The sequence below is a fragment of the Tachypleus tridentatus genome, chromosome 9 (assembly GCF_004210375.1).
Source record: "Tachypleus tridentatus isolate NWPU-2018 chromosome 9, ASM421037v1, whole genome shotgun sequence".
In the NCBI taxonomy this organism is placed as follows: domain Eukaryota; kingdom Metazoa; phylum Arthropoda; class Merostomata; order Xiphosura; family Limulidae; genus Tachypleus; species Tachypleus tridentatus.
In genome coordinates, this window is record NC_134833.1 from 79,876,057 (window position 1) to 79,892,584 (window position 16,528).

General features: G+C 32.9%; 1 protein-coding gene across 1 annotated transcript; it reads left to right on the plus strand.

Annotated features, from left to right (window-relative positions):
* The first annotated feature begins 731 nt into the window (after positions 1-731).
* LOC143225583 (transmembrane protein 45B-like) lies at positions 732-14,103 on the plus strand. Its single transcript, XM_076455280.1, has 2 exons — positions 732-896; positions 11,183-14,103. Exon 2 carries the CDS (start codon positions 11,253-11,255, stop codon positions 12,132-12,134), a length of 882 nt encoding a protein of 293 aa, XP_076311395.1. The 5' UTR covers positions 732-896; positions 11,183-11,252; the 3' UTR covers positions 12,135-14,103.
* The last annotated feature ends 2,425 nt before the right edge of the window (positions 14,104-16,528 follow it).

The following is a 16,528-nucleotide window of genomic DNA, read 5'->3' on the forward strand; positions in this document are numbered from 1 at the left end:
TTGGAAAGATTGAAATTATAACATTCTGTCTTCTCGAATCGTTCTGCTTTTGTCTCTGCTGTATGCGTTTCTGGAGGCTGAAACTTCGAATTAGTAATCGTTGGATTCATTAGATAGCACTTGGCAGAATATTAGAATATTCAAGTTCATTTGCGTTGCACCTTTAAGTATGTTTACTTGCCATATACTAGCTGATTATTTTTATACTTTTAACTTTTGATATTGATATATGTATTTGCTCTGCATATTAAAATAAAAATGTATGATATTGATACATGCATTTGCTCTGTTTTTATCAGGGATATGTATCATGTACATAACAAATACATATATCAATATAATACACATCTCTAACAAATAAATTTGTTCTCACGTTGCTAGAAATGTGTATAATATTCATATATTTATATGTTCTGTATACTACTAGAGATATGTGTAGCATTCATATGTCTGTTGCTAGAGATGTGTGTAATATTAATATATTTATTTATTCTGTATATTGCTATATATTTATATATATAATATTCATATATTTATTTGCTCCATGTATTGCTCATTTAGATTTATGTTTTGATAGTTTAGAAGAACACAGTATTGCATAAAACCATATGGTACGTCGTTATTTGTCTTTAACGAGACTTTCGTGTATTACAGATACACGTGTTCATTTGTAACGTTGTACTTCCATACATCACGTGAGGAACCGCCCACAAACGTAGAACGTGCAAAATATGGTTATTGCTCTGAATAACAAACAATGCAAGCGAACAGCGCACCTCTTTCGCTTATACATACAATTCCGTGTTTCTTTTGTAAGAGCTGAACTGTGTTTATAGTGTATATACAGCATTAGCCATCCAAACGCTACAGAACTGATATCACATATTTGCCAAAAGGTAAGAAAAGTTGTACTATCTATAAACAATGAAACAATTTGCAGCAATCTTTGCATCTCAGTTGTATAAGAAATAATTGCAAATTATAATTTACTTATCATTTGAACCTGAAATACATTTTTATGGTTATATAAGAAAAATAACAATTAACTATTTTGATATAATTCTATCTTTGTTGACAACCAACTCAAAAATTTCATCCAATCATCTTAATTTACAAAGTAATGTATTTCACGTTCTATCTGTTTAATCTCATTTCATTTTACTCGTTAGCGCGAAAATAAAATGTATGTAATTTGGTTAAATTTTCAAAAAGTATATCCTTTAAAATAGGTTTATATATAAAACATTTCTCACGTTAAATATATAACGTGAATATATGTTGTATACTTTGGATACAAATATGTATTATAATTCCATATCTACTCACTTACAGGACGACAAAAGAGAACAAACTTTCTCAAGTGAATTGTCTGTCCTCTCCTTGTGGTCCGGCATGGCCAGGTGGTTAAGATGCTTGACTCGTAATCCGATGGTCGCGGGTTCGAATCTTCGTCACACCAACCATGCTCGCCCTTTAAGCCGTGGGGGCGTAATAACGTTACGGTCTATCTCACTATTCGTTGGTAAAAGAGTAGCCCAAGAGTTAGCAGTGGGTGGTGGTGACTAGCTGCCTTTTCTCTAGTCTTACATTGCTAAATTAAGGACGGCTAGCGCAGATAATCCTTTGCGCGAAATTCAAACCAAACTTTCCTTGCGTTAATTTAAATTTTGTGTTAAATGTGAAAAAAAATTTTTTCGTAATTATATAACGGTGTCTGACATGGTTGAAAACTGTCAGACGTTCACTATTTATTTATTTGCGAGTGAATAAACATTTATGTAATTATTGTTATTCGTCTACTTTGTTTTGTTTTCATTAAATGCATCTTAGGTATAGGCCCGGCATGGCCAGGTGGTTAAGGTCCTCGAACCGTAATCTGAGGGTCGCGGATTTGAATCCCCATCACACCAAACGTGCTCGTCGTTTCAACAGTAGTGGCGCTATAAAGTAATTATTTGTTGGTAAAAGAGTAGCCCAGAGTTGGCGGTGGGTGGTGATGATTAGCTGTCTTTCTTTTAGTCTTGCGCTGATAAATTAGGAATGGATAATACAAATAGCTCCTGTTTAGTTTTGCTCGAAATTCAAAATAAACCGTAAGTATATAGATGTATGTGTTTTCTTATAGCAAAGCCACATCGGGCGATCTGCTGAGTCCACCGAGGGGAATTGAAACCTTGGTTTAGCGTTGTAAATCTATAGAATTATCGCTGTATATAGATAGAAATATATATTCAAACAATTATAAATCCTTTTCATATTTTCGTTAATTATAGATTTTAGTTTTTTGCCAAAGTTTTATGTTTTAAATATTTATACGCAAACATAGTGAACGCTATTTAAAATGTAACGTATGTATGACTTGAATCAAACGTCTTGCCTCCAAAAAATTGAAAAAAAAATTAAGATTCAACATGTTTACACATTACATTAACCACGTATATATATATATATATCTTTGAAACCAATATTTAATAATTTACTATTGTTTAAAGAATTAGTTTATGTCAAAGTGAAACGTAAAATTGTATAGCAAAATACAAATTACTGTTTCTCATATACTTAACACATCCATAAGCGACAATTTAATACATCCATTGGTGACGTCACAGACATAACCCTGAGCTTATTAAGTATAAACCAACTCCTTATATTTTATTTATTTTAGGTATGTATTCCTTTATTAAAATAGCTTCCTGTATTTTACGTTTATTAATAGTGAGTTCACGACAAATAATTTTAACAATTTTATTTTTATTACCATACTTTGGATCTTAAAAATGTTGATACAAATGGATTTGTTTGATTGTTTTCTTATATCAAAGCCACATACTGAGCTATCTGCTAAGTCCAGTGAGGGGAATCGAACCTCTGATTTTAGCTTTGTAAATCCGCAAACTTACCGTTGTACCAGTGGGGCACGAATAATGTAAATAGGATGGATCGTGCCAATGTTCCGTTATTTTAGTAATTTAATTTCTACCAGTCCACCCCTACGAAGAGATTATTACAGTCCGTACATTTTACACCGTAAGTTACTTTTTTTTCAAACGTAGTTGTTTTAATACTATCTTTTAAGGTTGCATTCAACTTTATTTTTCCTGTAAAAAACAAATTTACATTGAACTGGAAGCTGTATTTCCTTTCTATTTTTGTAGATCTATAATTTTCTTATCATACTTGATAAACCAGGTATATACCACAATAAACCAAATCCTCTGAATGAATTTTCTTTTCCTTTTTTCATGCATCAACCAATCAGTTTTTAAATATTTTCTGTCTACATTAATAGTGTAATCATTTTTCTTTACAAATACAGGCCCAGCATGGCCACATGGTTGAGGCACACGACTTCTAATCCGAGGATCGCGGGTTCGAACCGCCGTCATACCAAACAAACTGTGCAGTTTCAAAGCTAAAGAGTGTAGGAAAGCTTTTCTTTTAGCCAATAAACATGTCCAAAAGTTTCGGTTTAAATTAAGAAAACCAGATTGGATAGTTTTTTTTTTTTTAATAAAATATTCCTCACCAGCTTGTGAAATGTCCCTAATTTAGTAGTGAAACACTAGAGAGAAGGAGCTAGTCATCACCACTCACCGCCAACTCTTGGGCTACTTTTTTACCAACGAATGGTGGGATTGGTCATAACATTATAATGCCCCCACAACTGAAAGGGCAATCATGTTTCGCGTGACGGAGATTTGATCCCGCGAACCTCAGATTACGAGTCGAGTGCTTTAACTACCCGACCATGCCGGGGCCACTTGTGAAAGGCCTGTTGAAATTAAAATATTTATTTAAGAGATGTATTTCACACATGATACATTCCTTGTTGGTCAAATATTGACTTTGATAATATTACCTAAACAGAAAAGTGTATTCATTTCTCAAACTGAAGAAATGAAAAAAAAAAAAAGGATTTTACGTCAGACTAATTAAAATATAGTAAATTCTTTTTTGTAAGTTGGTTTATATTGGAAGGTAACGCACACCACGATTTCATTGTATTAAAACGCTGGGATGAATATACAATTTTGATAACACAATGATGTGAGAGGTGAATGTCTTTATTGCAACATTCGCTTAATTTGTACGTTTCGGGCTTGAAATCAGAGGTGTATAACAACACTATTTTAGATTTATAGTTTACTGTAACACGATAGGACAGCAGTAAGTTTATGGACTCACAACGCTAAATTCGGAGGCTCATATTCCTGTCGTGGACACAGCAATAGTCAATGTTTCTTTGCTATAAAACAACTAAATAAACTATCTTTTATTTTACGTACATCACTGCCCAGAGGGCCTTTGTTCAATGCCAGAACTTTTCATTGCGCTCAATGATGACAAAATTGTATTTTTAGTGCAATTTTATTTCGATGCTGTGAGGACTATGGGAAATACCAGAAAGTAATACCCTTTCTTCAGAAAGTGATCATGATATACGAATAGCAGACGGAAGGAGTATGACTGGAGTAAAAGTCTGCTTAAAACCAATATAAAACAATGCAGAGAAAGGAAAAGACAGTTTGTTTGTTTTTTTTAATTTCGCGCAAAGCTACTCGAGGGCTATCTGCGCTAGCCGTCCCTAATTTAGCAGTGTAAGACTAGAGGAAAGGCAGCTAGTCATCACCACCCACCGCCAACTCTTGGGCTACTCTTTTACCAACGAATAGTGGGATTGACCGTCACATTATAACGCCCCCACGGCTGAAAGGGCGGGCATGTTTGGTGCAACCTGGATTCGAACCCGCGACCCTTGGCCATGCCGAGCTTAGGATAGATATCGATAGATATGGTTATGATGATTTGGATCACCTTCATCAATGACATGATGAAGGTATTTGGGTTGTGTTCTACAAGAAGATATTGTTTAAGAGACCAATGAAATAGGAGTTGAAAAAGGTAATCAAAAATTATATTTTGAGACAAAAACGTCGTTGAACACATTTGACACGTAATGCTTTAAAATGGTTATAATTGACGGAAAGGAGATTCTGTCATAGAGTTCCTTAGTCAAACTAGAAAGTCGAATGTGAAGGCTTACTGTAACTCATGTTCGATAACTTGAAGATGGACATAAGAAATATCTTATAAATTTAGATTAAAAAAAAGAATAGGGTGTAACCCCCATGAGGTTACCGTCAGAAAAAGAAATCTAAACTGAGGATCGACTGTTGGGTATTTTACTGAATCAGAGAGTTGGAAAAAAATGTTGTCTGTATGAACATGGCTAAAAGAAAACATGGAGCTTACGGCATTTTGAACGAAAGAGTATAGATTTCATTTTATTATATAGTCACCAATAACGACTTCCGTACATGAAGTCGTTGATAATTTTTCAGATGGTTCTGTTAATTGGAAGGTTTCATAGTCAGTCATATAGTAGCGAGAGTAGTGTCGTCTCAATATGTCATGAATATAGAAGATAGCCTAAAGGTATCAGCTATATATATAGGATATAGAATAGTGGTGGTAAAACTGATCTTAGTGGTTTTCTAGTGTCCAAAGAAAAACAAATTGGGAATTGTATCTTCTAAGAAAACTCTAACTCGACGACTTTAAATAAAAGAGAAAATAAATGTACGACAGTGGAAATAATCGTCTTATGAGCTTAAATATTAAGTCACGATGCCGATGCTAAACAGAATCAAAGACATGTTCCAAATCAAATATAGTGATTCATGAAAGTTTGCTAATGTTGAAGTAATTGATGAATATATTTAAGGCCGAAAACTGAGGGGTAAAACCAACCTGCGAATAATGAAAAACATTGCAAGTCAAGAGACAAAAGTTAATATACTAAGATATGTTCCAGGATTTTGCTGGACCACTTGTGAGCTTCATAGGTCGATCACAAAAGATTCTATAAAACAATATTTAAATAAAATATAATACTGCAAAAATACGGTTTGAAAGCTGAAAATCAGGGAAGAATGAGAAGCTAATAGCTTACAACTTGCATTAAAAGTAACGTAAACTAGAGTTGTTTCCTTTTCATTCCTCTTAATTTTCTCACTTAAGATTAAAACCCAGAGATATGTAAGGTTAAGGAACGAATCTGATAGTTATGAAATAACTAATAGAATTATAACAGTTATTTTTATTTAATTATGTGTAATGTGACTGGAGTCCATGCACGCTATATATTGTTCATAAAAAGACGTTTCACAGCAACTATTGCTATGACAACGGGTTTGTTTTTGAGTAAACATAAAGTTAAAGACGTGCGTTTGACAGGTAAGTAGTTAGTGGAAAAATATATAAGTATTGCACTGTGTATCTCTTGTTAGTAATAAAGATGGGGTCACTGTTTCAAAACTATCTTGGTGGAATGACTGTTTAAACAATACAAATCTGTTTAAACATCGTGAATCGTTCCAACAGTGCCTGGTTCTAGAGTATTTACTTCTCTACCTCGATAAAAAAATATTTCTATTGATTGACGCACTAGTTAAACCTTATTATTGCAAACAATGGTTTCCGAAATATTAGAATTTATTTGTAGATCGTAATAATATGGGCTTTTTTAAAAATAACTTCTTGGTAGTTTGGAAAATTAACATCCTTTTCTTTAACTTTTGTTGTTTTTTTGAAAACAAAACTTTTATGTAGGGAATAATTTTCATGTAGTCATTTCGACTGCTAACTACATAATGAGAATTTCAGTAGCAAATTATTTTGAAAAATCACCATTTTTTATCATATTGTTACCAATATAAAGGTGTAATATCTTAACATTCACACTATTATGGACTATTATTTTAGTTTGTAAAACACGACAAAAGACGTTATGCTAGGTGATGCTCAAGTATTCACTTTTGTTTTTTTAAAGAATGAAGTAAAAAATTAACATTACAAATAATAATCCTATTATTAAAGTATAAAAGCTGTGAAGCCATCAGTTATAACATTCACGAAACATTCTCTCTTCGGTTTTATTCATTTAATTCCGTAACAGAAGATGATAAACATTCTCTATACACCCACCCATAAAGGTACGATTATATTTTAGTTATTTTATCATTGTAACATTTACGACTATTAGAAAAGAGGACAAAATTGAAAAAGGATGTCATTTAAAATTATATGTTTTTGAAAATTTTAAAAGTAAAGTACATGTTTTTAATGTCCTTTAACACGCGCCCGGCATGGCCAAGTGTGTTAAGGCATTCGACTCATAATGGTAGGGGCGCGGGTCCGCATCCCCATTGCGCTAAACATGCTCGTCCTTTCAGTGTAGGGGCGTCATATTGTGACGGTCGATCCCACTATTCGTTGGTAAAAGAGTAGCCCAGGAGTTGGCGGTGGGTGGTGATGACTAGCTGCTTTCCATCTAGTCTTACACTATTAAATTAAGGACGGCTAACGCAGATAGCCCTCGAGTAGCTATGGGCGAAATTAAAAAAACAAACAAATACACACAACAAACCTTTAGCTCGCAAATGATGTGTAATATTGAAGCACAATAATTAGTTTCCAGATTAATTTATTAGTGTATTTTTACATAAAATGTTTAACTGATAATTTAAAATCCGTACTCTAAATGTTGTTTACGAAACCATGTTTACAGCATAATACATTAACAGTCACTCTCACTTACCGTAAATAATGTTTTCAAGAGCAAAATTTATTACCATCGAGACAGACGTATTTTGACACAACATATGAAACTTTTAAAGTGAAACGATTGCTTTCAGAATGAAAATGGAAAAGTAAATTAGATGTATTTTACTCACTTAGAAATTGGCTTTTACTAATTTAGAAAACTATACATTAAATAAAATAGAAGTTTTAATTTCAAAATGACAACCCGATCAGAAAGAAAAATAAAAACTTCACCACGGATATGAAATAACTAAATGAATGTATAAAAGTATAACAGAAAATTAAAATAAAACTAGCAAAAGAGACGGGAATTTAAGAGAGGAGTTAAAAGAAAGACACGTGACATTTAAATAATAATTCATTAAAATAATAAATATGATCCGAAACAAGATCAACAAAACTATTAGAAATGTACGGAAGGATTAGAATAACAAGACTAAAGAAGGACAGAAAGGCAGTAATGACAAAATTGAGATATACTGATAGGCAGTAATGACACATTTGGAAGTTTACAGAAGTACATCAATGACATGCCATAATGACAAAATTGAAAGAGAGCATCAGAAAAAGTCGCCATTAAGATAAAATATAGGAAATATGATATTAATTTCTCTTACCACTACACTTACAAGAGCTTTATACCTGGAGATACAGGTATTTTGCAATTAATCAATGCCATAAGCTATTACATAAGATTAATGCTAGAGATACAACATATAGTTTCTCTATGCGCTGTAAGAAAAGAGTGGTGAAGGTACCTGATAGCCGATTTTCCATAGCAGCCTCATATAGTCAAAGAAAGTATAAATTTATGCATTAGAAACAAACAAAGGTAGCTTATTGTACAATTTATATTAGGTGTTTCTGTTTTATATTCGTTCTATTTTGGAGGTTTTGTGAAGTAATTTCTGCATTAAGTTGTATTGCCTCATGATGAGGGGTTTGAGGGAATAGGTTTATGACGTCAAAGTTACACAGTGATATTACTGTTTAAGTTATGTAAGTGTCGTAGGAAGTGTAAAGTGTTTTTAACCGGGCGTTTACTTTGAAAACATAATATTCAAAAATTCAGTTGAAGTATTTATTAAGAATGTGGTTCCTCCTGGTGGGTCAGCGGTAAGTCTTTTGATTTATAACGCGAAAATCTGAGGTTTTATTCCGCACGGTAGACGAAGCTGTGGATTTGTTGTAAGAAAACCCATACACATGCAAAGAATCTCATCTAGAGAATTGTAAGGAAGAATTGGGCGTAAGGATTTTTTCGATGGACTTTCGGTGGATCTTTGATTTTTGGTATTCTTGGTTGCTTTTATGTAAAAGGTTTTAAAGTTGATACGTAGTAGTTTTTCCGTCAATAAAATTTTAACTAGTTTACGTAATTATGAGACAGCAAGGTTTGAAAACGGTTTTAAATGAAGCAAACTTTATTGCAAGTTTAATATTGTAACAAATGTACCTGATGATGGCAAAACCTTATCGAAAAGTTGTATATTTGTTAATAAATTAAACTTATAGTAACGTTTTCTTCATTGTCCATTTTAAGCAGTCTCTAAAATTTAAAATTTTAGATCCATACAAGTCCAACACTGACGTCATAACTCAACAGTCACTCATATTACGATGACTGACGTTGAACATATTCCTTTACAATGGTCGTAATGTGTTTATTATTCATATATTCGTTTAAAAGAGAGATGTGACAACAGACAAATTTAATATCTTGATATTTCGCGAATGAATTTCGAAAGCCATCGAATCATGATTCATCATTTAAGCTGTAACCTTATACTGAATATAATACTGACGAAAATATACGTTAAAAAGTTAGATTTTGAAATAAGTGTGATATTTCGTTCTTGCTTGCTTTTTGCTGTGGATTCATTTTTGCGTTTGTTACATATATGTAATAAAAATCATCACCATATTCTTGTTACTAGAGGAACGAAGAGTGACTACCGACTTAAAATGAAATAAGCCATTTGTCAGTAACTGATAAATACGTCAAAAGCAAATGATTCATCCACTCATATAATTTCACTTTAATTTTATCAATATTATGACTTATAACAAATGATGATACAATGTTACAATGTTACAACCTTATTATTACTTTTACAGCTCATGAAAGCGTATGAAAAAGGAACAAATCCAGAAAACAAATTATTCTCGTTCACAGATCACATTTGAAAACAATAAAAAAACAAAATAAAACTTATAGTTTGCATTTACTTTGTCAGTTATTTTAACAAGAGGGAATCCTCAATAGCCTTGAAGTTCATTTAGACAGGATTAGAGCAAACTGTTATATTAAAATTTTTTTTTTCTCTTTTTATTAGTTATATTTTTATGTCCAAGAAATACCAAACGTGAGGCAGTGTATACCCAATTTGAATTTATTAGTCATTAGGATCTCTACCAGCCTACCCTCAAGTTGAAATTAGAGTATAATAATACAGTATTAGAGTAAGTTAATCTACGAGACCCTCATCAGTTAAATATATTAATCGAAAGAGTTTGACCTCCTGACTCCAAAAGTATAATAGATCTCAAATTGGTCAAGAGATGATTCAGCTATGAGCCAAATGTTTCTACTTGAAGGAAACTCAGAGCCATTCTCTGAGCCGCTATGCCACGGCTAAAAATACGATCGCTGATATATCATAATTAGTTCAGCTGAAAAACCTGTTTAATAGTTTTAGAAGAAAAGCGATAACTTCTTTTGAAACTACGTACTGACTGGTTTTGGTCAACGATCTCAAGATTTATTTATTTAACAAAAATAGTTTTTTGTGTGTATTTTATGGGGATCTTTCATCGCCATTGGTGCCTGAGGCAGTACAAGATATTGTTTGGTATTTATAAATATCTGAAACCACCTTTCAGCTCTGGAATTGTTTCTTTATTAATGATAGATGGCTGAGGAAAAGAGAGAAGTAGAAAAGATAAACTTATAGATCTATATGATTTATACATTACATTTTCATACCTACTTTTAATACCATACATTTGTTCAATATTTTGTTAACGTTTCAATAGAATTCGTGTTTTTTGTATTATTTATACAGCAGTATTTACTAATTACTATTATTTTTTTCAGCAATAATTTATTTTAAAACCTCATAGCCTAAAATTCAAGCTAATTATAAAGAACCACTAAGAATGAAAAGCTATTAATTAATCACACTCATAACATGCTTTTCATAACTGACAGTAGTGTCCCCGAGTGGCTCAGCGGTATGTCTGCGGATTTACAACGCTAAAAACCGGGTTTCGATACCCGTAGTGGTCAGAACACAAATAACTCATTGTGTATATTTGCGCTTAATTCAAAACAACAACGATGGACAGTAGTGTAGATTACAGCTGTTATCCTAAAAGACCTAGGTTTACTAAATTTTCCATTGATTTCGGACACTAATTTTTATCAGGTTTTTAACTTCAACGAGGGATATATCACATGTTTAATAACTTTTCAAAATTTTTTAATAACGAAAATCATCAAGTTGTATTTACAACTTTGAAAATTAGACTTATAATTGTTACGTAAGATTTCTAATTTCTATTCTTTTTATTTCAGTCAATAGACTTGAAGGAGCTTCTTGGTGCAACTTATTGCAGTATCTAACTTCTGTCGACACTTATAAACGATGGGAACATTTGGAGGACACATTTTACCTGGATCGTTCTTTATTCTCTTCGCCATATGGTGGACGATTTCACTTTTCGTTAAGTACTTCCGTGTTCTTTCTCAACGTGGCCCAGCAAGAAGATATAGGGGTGGGGCTTCTTTCCCATACCCCCACCTTCCGAACTTACCTGTAGAAGGTTGTGTGAAAGTTTTGTTTTGTGCCATTGGAATAACTGGAGAAACAGTAACCGCTTTTGATGATCAGGGCAGATTTGCTACAATGGTTAATGTGCATCACATTACGATGTTCTTCTTTTTTGGAGTTAATGGAGTTGTAGATATCTTGCTCTTCTACAAATTTCCAGTTCCACCTGATTCTGACTACGTTTCCATGGTGATGGCGCTAAGTGTTGAGGCACTATTGTTCCATTTTCACCTTCATGGACGCTCGGATATGGATGTTCATGTACATACTTTACTTCTGTACACAGTTGTGGCCAGCGCCGCTGTTTTGATTGTGGAAATTAATCATAGAGATAATGTATCAGTCGTCTTTCTTCGAGCATTTTTTACTTTTCTTCAAGGTACGTGGTTCTATCAGATCGGCTTCATATTATACAACCCTATTTCAGACGCTTTACCATGGGATCAAAATAACCATCAGCAGATTATGCTCGTAACTGCCATTTTTGCGTGGCATATGGCAGCCATTACTGTGTTTATGGGGTTGATTGGATTCTTCGTATGGCTCAAATACCGGCTACTTTTCAAACAATCAGAGCTTTACTACAATGCAACGCGAAAAGACATTTGTGTGGAAATATTCCATTCCTCTAAAGATTCGAACCAGAAAGCAGATGACAAAAAACCTTGTCTTGTTGAAGAGGAAGATGAACTCTAGGTGAAGATTTGGAAAATCCAAGGTCCTTATGTTTGAAATAAATCACTATGGAGGAAAGAAAAAATAAATATATTATATAATTAGATACCCGAAAGCCTATTTCTTTCTAAGATAGTATTTTTCATTATTCTTTCTTTAACCTTTCGAAACTGTGTGCTCGATTTAATGTTTGCACAAACCGTCCCTTTAATTGTTAAATTACAAGTCATAATCTTCTGTTTGAACATTTCTTTAACGACAATTGTTTTAGGATGTACTCATTAGAACTCATTCATTTAATAAAATATCGTGTTTTTTGTTTTCTTTTTGTGAAGCTCTTGAAGATAAAATGCCAAACTTTAAATATTAATTACATTTTCTGAAGTTCCTATAAGTAAATAATCATTCTAAAACGTTATATTTACGTTATAAAATACTTCGATGTTAATATTAACTATAATTATGACTTTAAATCTTCCATCAAGAAGTTGCTGTACTTTGATTTAAGGAGACATAATGCTTTTGCTATTGAGAATCATCAAATGTTAGTATATGCTGTGATCAAATATGTATTCTTAAATCTATACATAGTTGTACTTTGGATTTTGAACTGTATTTACTAAAACAGTATTCCCCGGTGGGCAGTCAGTTAGCTTATGGACTTATATATCTAAAATTTAGGGCTCGATTCACCGCAGTAAATATAGCAAATACCCCAATGTGATTTTGCACTAAAATAGTATAACATTTTCATTTTCAGTGGTTACCTTTATTAAAGAGACAGAAGTTTTTTAGAAGAGCCTGTTCTTCTAAATGGTCAAGTAATTATCGTTCCGAACTGTGAATATCAGGCTCCATGATTCTTGTCCCGTTATCTAAAAAAAAACAAAAATTCGTGTGGGTGCAATACAAGCGTATCGATCTAATCTCACAATATGATTAGAGATCCCAAGAACTAGCGGCACATGGTGTTGACAGATTTCGTTATCGCTATTCTAGCACTTCAGATGACTCTCAAGTAGTTATGAGCAAAATTTAAACAATCAAGTTTAATGAGAAACGTAGGCTAAGCTAATAATTATAGTTATGACAGATATTTTTGATTAAAATGCTTGTGTTTCTGCTCGAAGTGACACTTAGGCTATCCGGAGAAAACTGAATTCAGGATTTTTATATTGTAAGTCAGCCAGTAAACTTATCGATGCCTCACAGTGGGACATTTTAGTTATTATAATTATTTTCTGTAAACACTATTCATACCACAGTAAACGTGGACAACCATGTATAAAACTAAAGAGTAAATGTGTATATAATTAAAACTACTCAAGCGAAATTCCTATTCAATGGGATTTAATAAAATATTGTATGTGTATTATAGGAGGTTACAGAGTAGGTATTCCTCATGCAGTGGCAAAGAAATAGGTCTTGCCTTGATCTGGGTTGGCCAACTAGCGGCTCGTGAAACATTTCCGGCCAAGTCACCTTCCAGCATACAATATAAATAAAGTACAATCTGCAATTAGAGTTTATGTTCCAGTTTTGTTTTTTGAGTGAGGTGCAGCTTAGATATTTAATATTTGTTATCTGTTACAGTGAACACTCTGGTGCTTAATAACACTAACAAATTTGAAAAAACCTATGATACGTTTTTTTCGTTGAGCAGCGACGTTTCTTCAGACCGCACTCAAGACGTCTTGTGACCTGACAGCTGTACAAAGTTGGACAACACTGTCCTAGTTTAATGGAAGATTATTTTCAGTCGCGTTAAAAAATGTTCGTATAATAATATAAAAATGCATATTATATATCTATTTTTAGGTGTTATATGTGTGTGTTTATTTTTTATGTAAAATGGCACATCTTTAAACATAAACTGAACATATTTTCATATCCTGTAGTGATTCCTAACTTTTTACTTCAGATTGTTTGATTATTAACAATGAGAGTTTCTAAAATTTAGTAACATAGTAAGCCCTCAGGAGATGTTATTACTGCGTTGTGTTTTAAACTTCTAATATATATATATATATATATATATCGGTTAATTGACTCACACAAGTTGGTTTGACATTGACAGCTTAAAAATATATTTTGCTTCATAATCTTTCACTGTTTTAGTGATTAGATTACTATGAGTCGTTGCCTTCAGCAATTGGTTGTCGAGAAATGTTAACTTGAACTCTTTATTGACTATGATATTCATTGGTATTTGAAGTGTGCCACACATAATTAGGTAATGTTCTGTGAATATCAATGTGAGTTGTGGTTTGTTCTTTAACTTCATAAACTGGTTGGTTTTAGAGATCACTTTAAATGTATTTCAATATTTATTATTTATCAATAAAAGTTTGATTTTTTTATGTCAACTGTATTTGTTTAATTAATTCTACAGAAACTTTCTCGTAAATCATTTACGCCGCGGTAATAAAGTAAAACTTCGGCATGGCCAGGTGGTTAAGGTGTTCGACTCGTAATCCGAGAGTCGCGGGTTCGAATTCCGGTCACACCAAACATGCTCGCCCTTTCAGCCGTGGGGGCGTTATAATGTTACGATCAATTCCACTATTCGTTGGTAAAAGAGTAACTCAAGAGTTTGCGGCGGGTGGTGATGACTAGCTGCCTTCCCTCTAGTTAGAGACAGCTAGCGTTGCGCGAAATTCAAAACAAACAAACAATAAAGTAAAATCAATTCATGAGAAATCAAGTTATTGTTGTAAGCTGAACTTTCAATGTTATGAGTCAGTTGTTTGCTATAGAAAGTTGCTAACTTGTTGATGACGATGAATTAGAAAGATTTTCTAAACTAAGGTCTACAACTGCGTATAAATTATAGTTTTTTGTAACAATCATTGAGAAAGATATAACCTCTTAACTGAATTTGTATGAAAAACAAAAAGTAGTAATTTCATGTCCTTCTGTGAAACAGAGTGTATAATGGATACCAAATAACGAAACACAACTACAGCTTAAAAGCTTTGGTTGTCTTGCCGTGTCTCTTCAGTTGAACTTATACAAAAGAGTGTTCATGACTTATTGTAATAATATAAAGATGAGTACTTAAGCCTTACAGTCTCACTTTTCGCAGCTTAAGGTGTTCTGTGCGATTGTTCTAGAAATGCAATTTTTACCGCAGGAAACTTTTCTACAAGACACTGATGTCAGTGTTGTGCCTCTCCTCTATATACTTAACAAAATCTACCACTCGTGTGCAGAAGACGACTTCTGACAACCCGTTTGAACAACCCAAAGGTACAAAATCCATGGGAGATGTCCTCCAAGAATAAAGCATGAATTATTGTTTGTACTTCCATCTTACGAAGGAAATGGCGTGTTGCCTTCGACGTGAGTCTAGAGACTTTGTCTTGACAAAACCACAATTTATTGCCATTCAATACATAAAAGAAAAGGTTTTTCCCCTAATTGTATAGCGGTGTTATGTCGTACTGTTCTATAATTAGTTTAATCCTTATTTTTCATTTTATTTTCACAACCCTGAATATTCAACTTACTATTACAATTGTAGCTTTCAACCAGTGCAAATATAGTGAAAGAAACTTTCGTTGCATGCTCTATACCATTTTTTAAATATTGTTTTAACAAAAGGAGAATAATAAATTGTATAGATGTTTGCAAGCATTGTAATAGACACATTATCCGTCTAACTGTTGGATATTTTATTTTTAATCTACAAGTTAGTGTTCATAGAGTCTTTAACAGTTCAATTAATCCTCTCTTGGACTAAGGGCTTTGAGAGAAGTGTGTGTACAGCGAGAGTGTGTCCGCATAAATTATTTTGTTTGCATTTTTAAAGAACCTCTTTATTGGATAGCTCAACGCGCAGGCGACCTTGAACAAACATTTGAAAGATGGAGAGGAATTCTATAAATATGCTGAAATAACTTATCGTTAAAAATTAGTTGAGGATAAAATATATTAACGTATGAAATCAGTAGGTTTCCTCAGTGCTATTTCTCTGTACAAAGTTAATCTGATACGATGCTAGAAAACAATACGAAATACTGAATAATTATGCTATGTTAAGTCAATCCATGCAACTTAAATTGTGCCTAACAAACAGACCAAACTATGATGTTTCGTTGCTTTCCAATAAAACATATATTACATATTATTTTTTAAGGTTACGTATCTGTAGAAAATCTCAGCACTTTTTCTTATTATAATTAAAGCTTATAAGTACACGTTTTACTAAGGTCCGAAATATACGTCGTGTAATCGACCCTAAATAACTTGAAGCCCTGTGAGCCGACTATAACATAAAAATATATAACGTAATCATACCTCTAGAGCTAAATGTATCCTCTACCTTTCTGTGGATCTCTAGCTTATTTTTATACATTATGGGATATTCCTATGTCGTCTGAAGTGAAAAGAAAGAACATGGAACATATAAATGG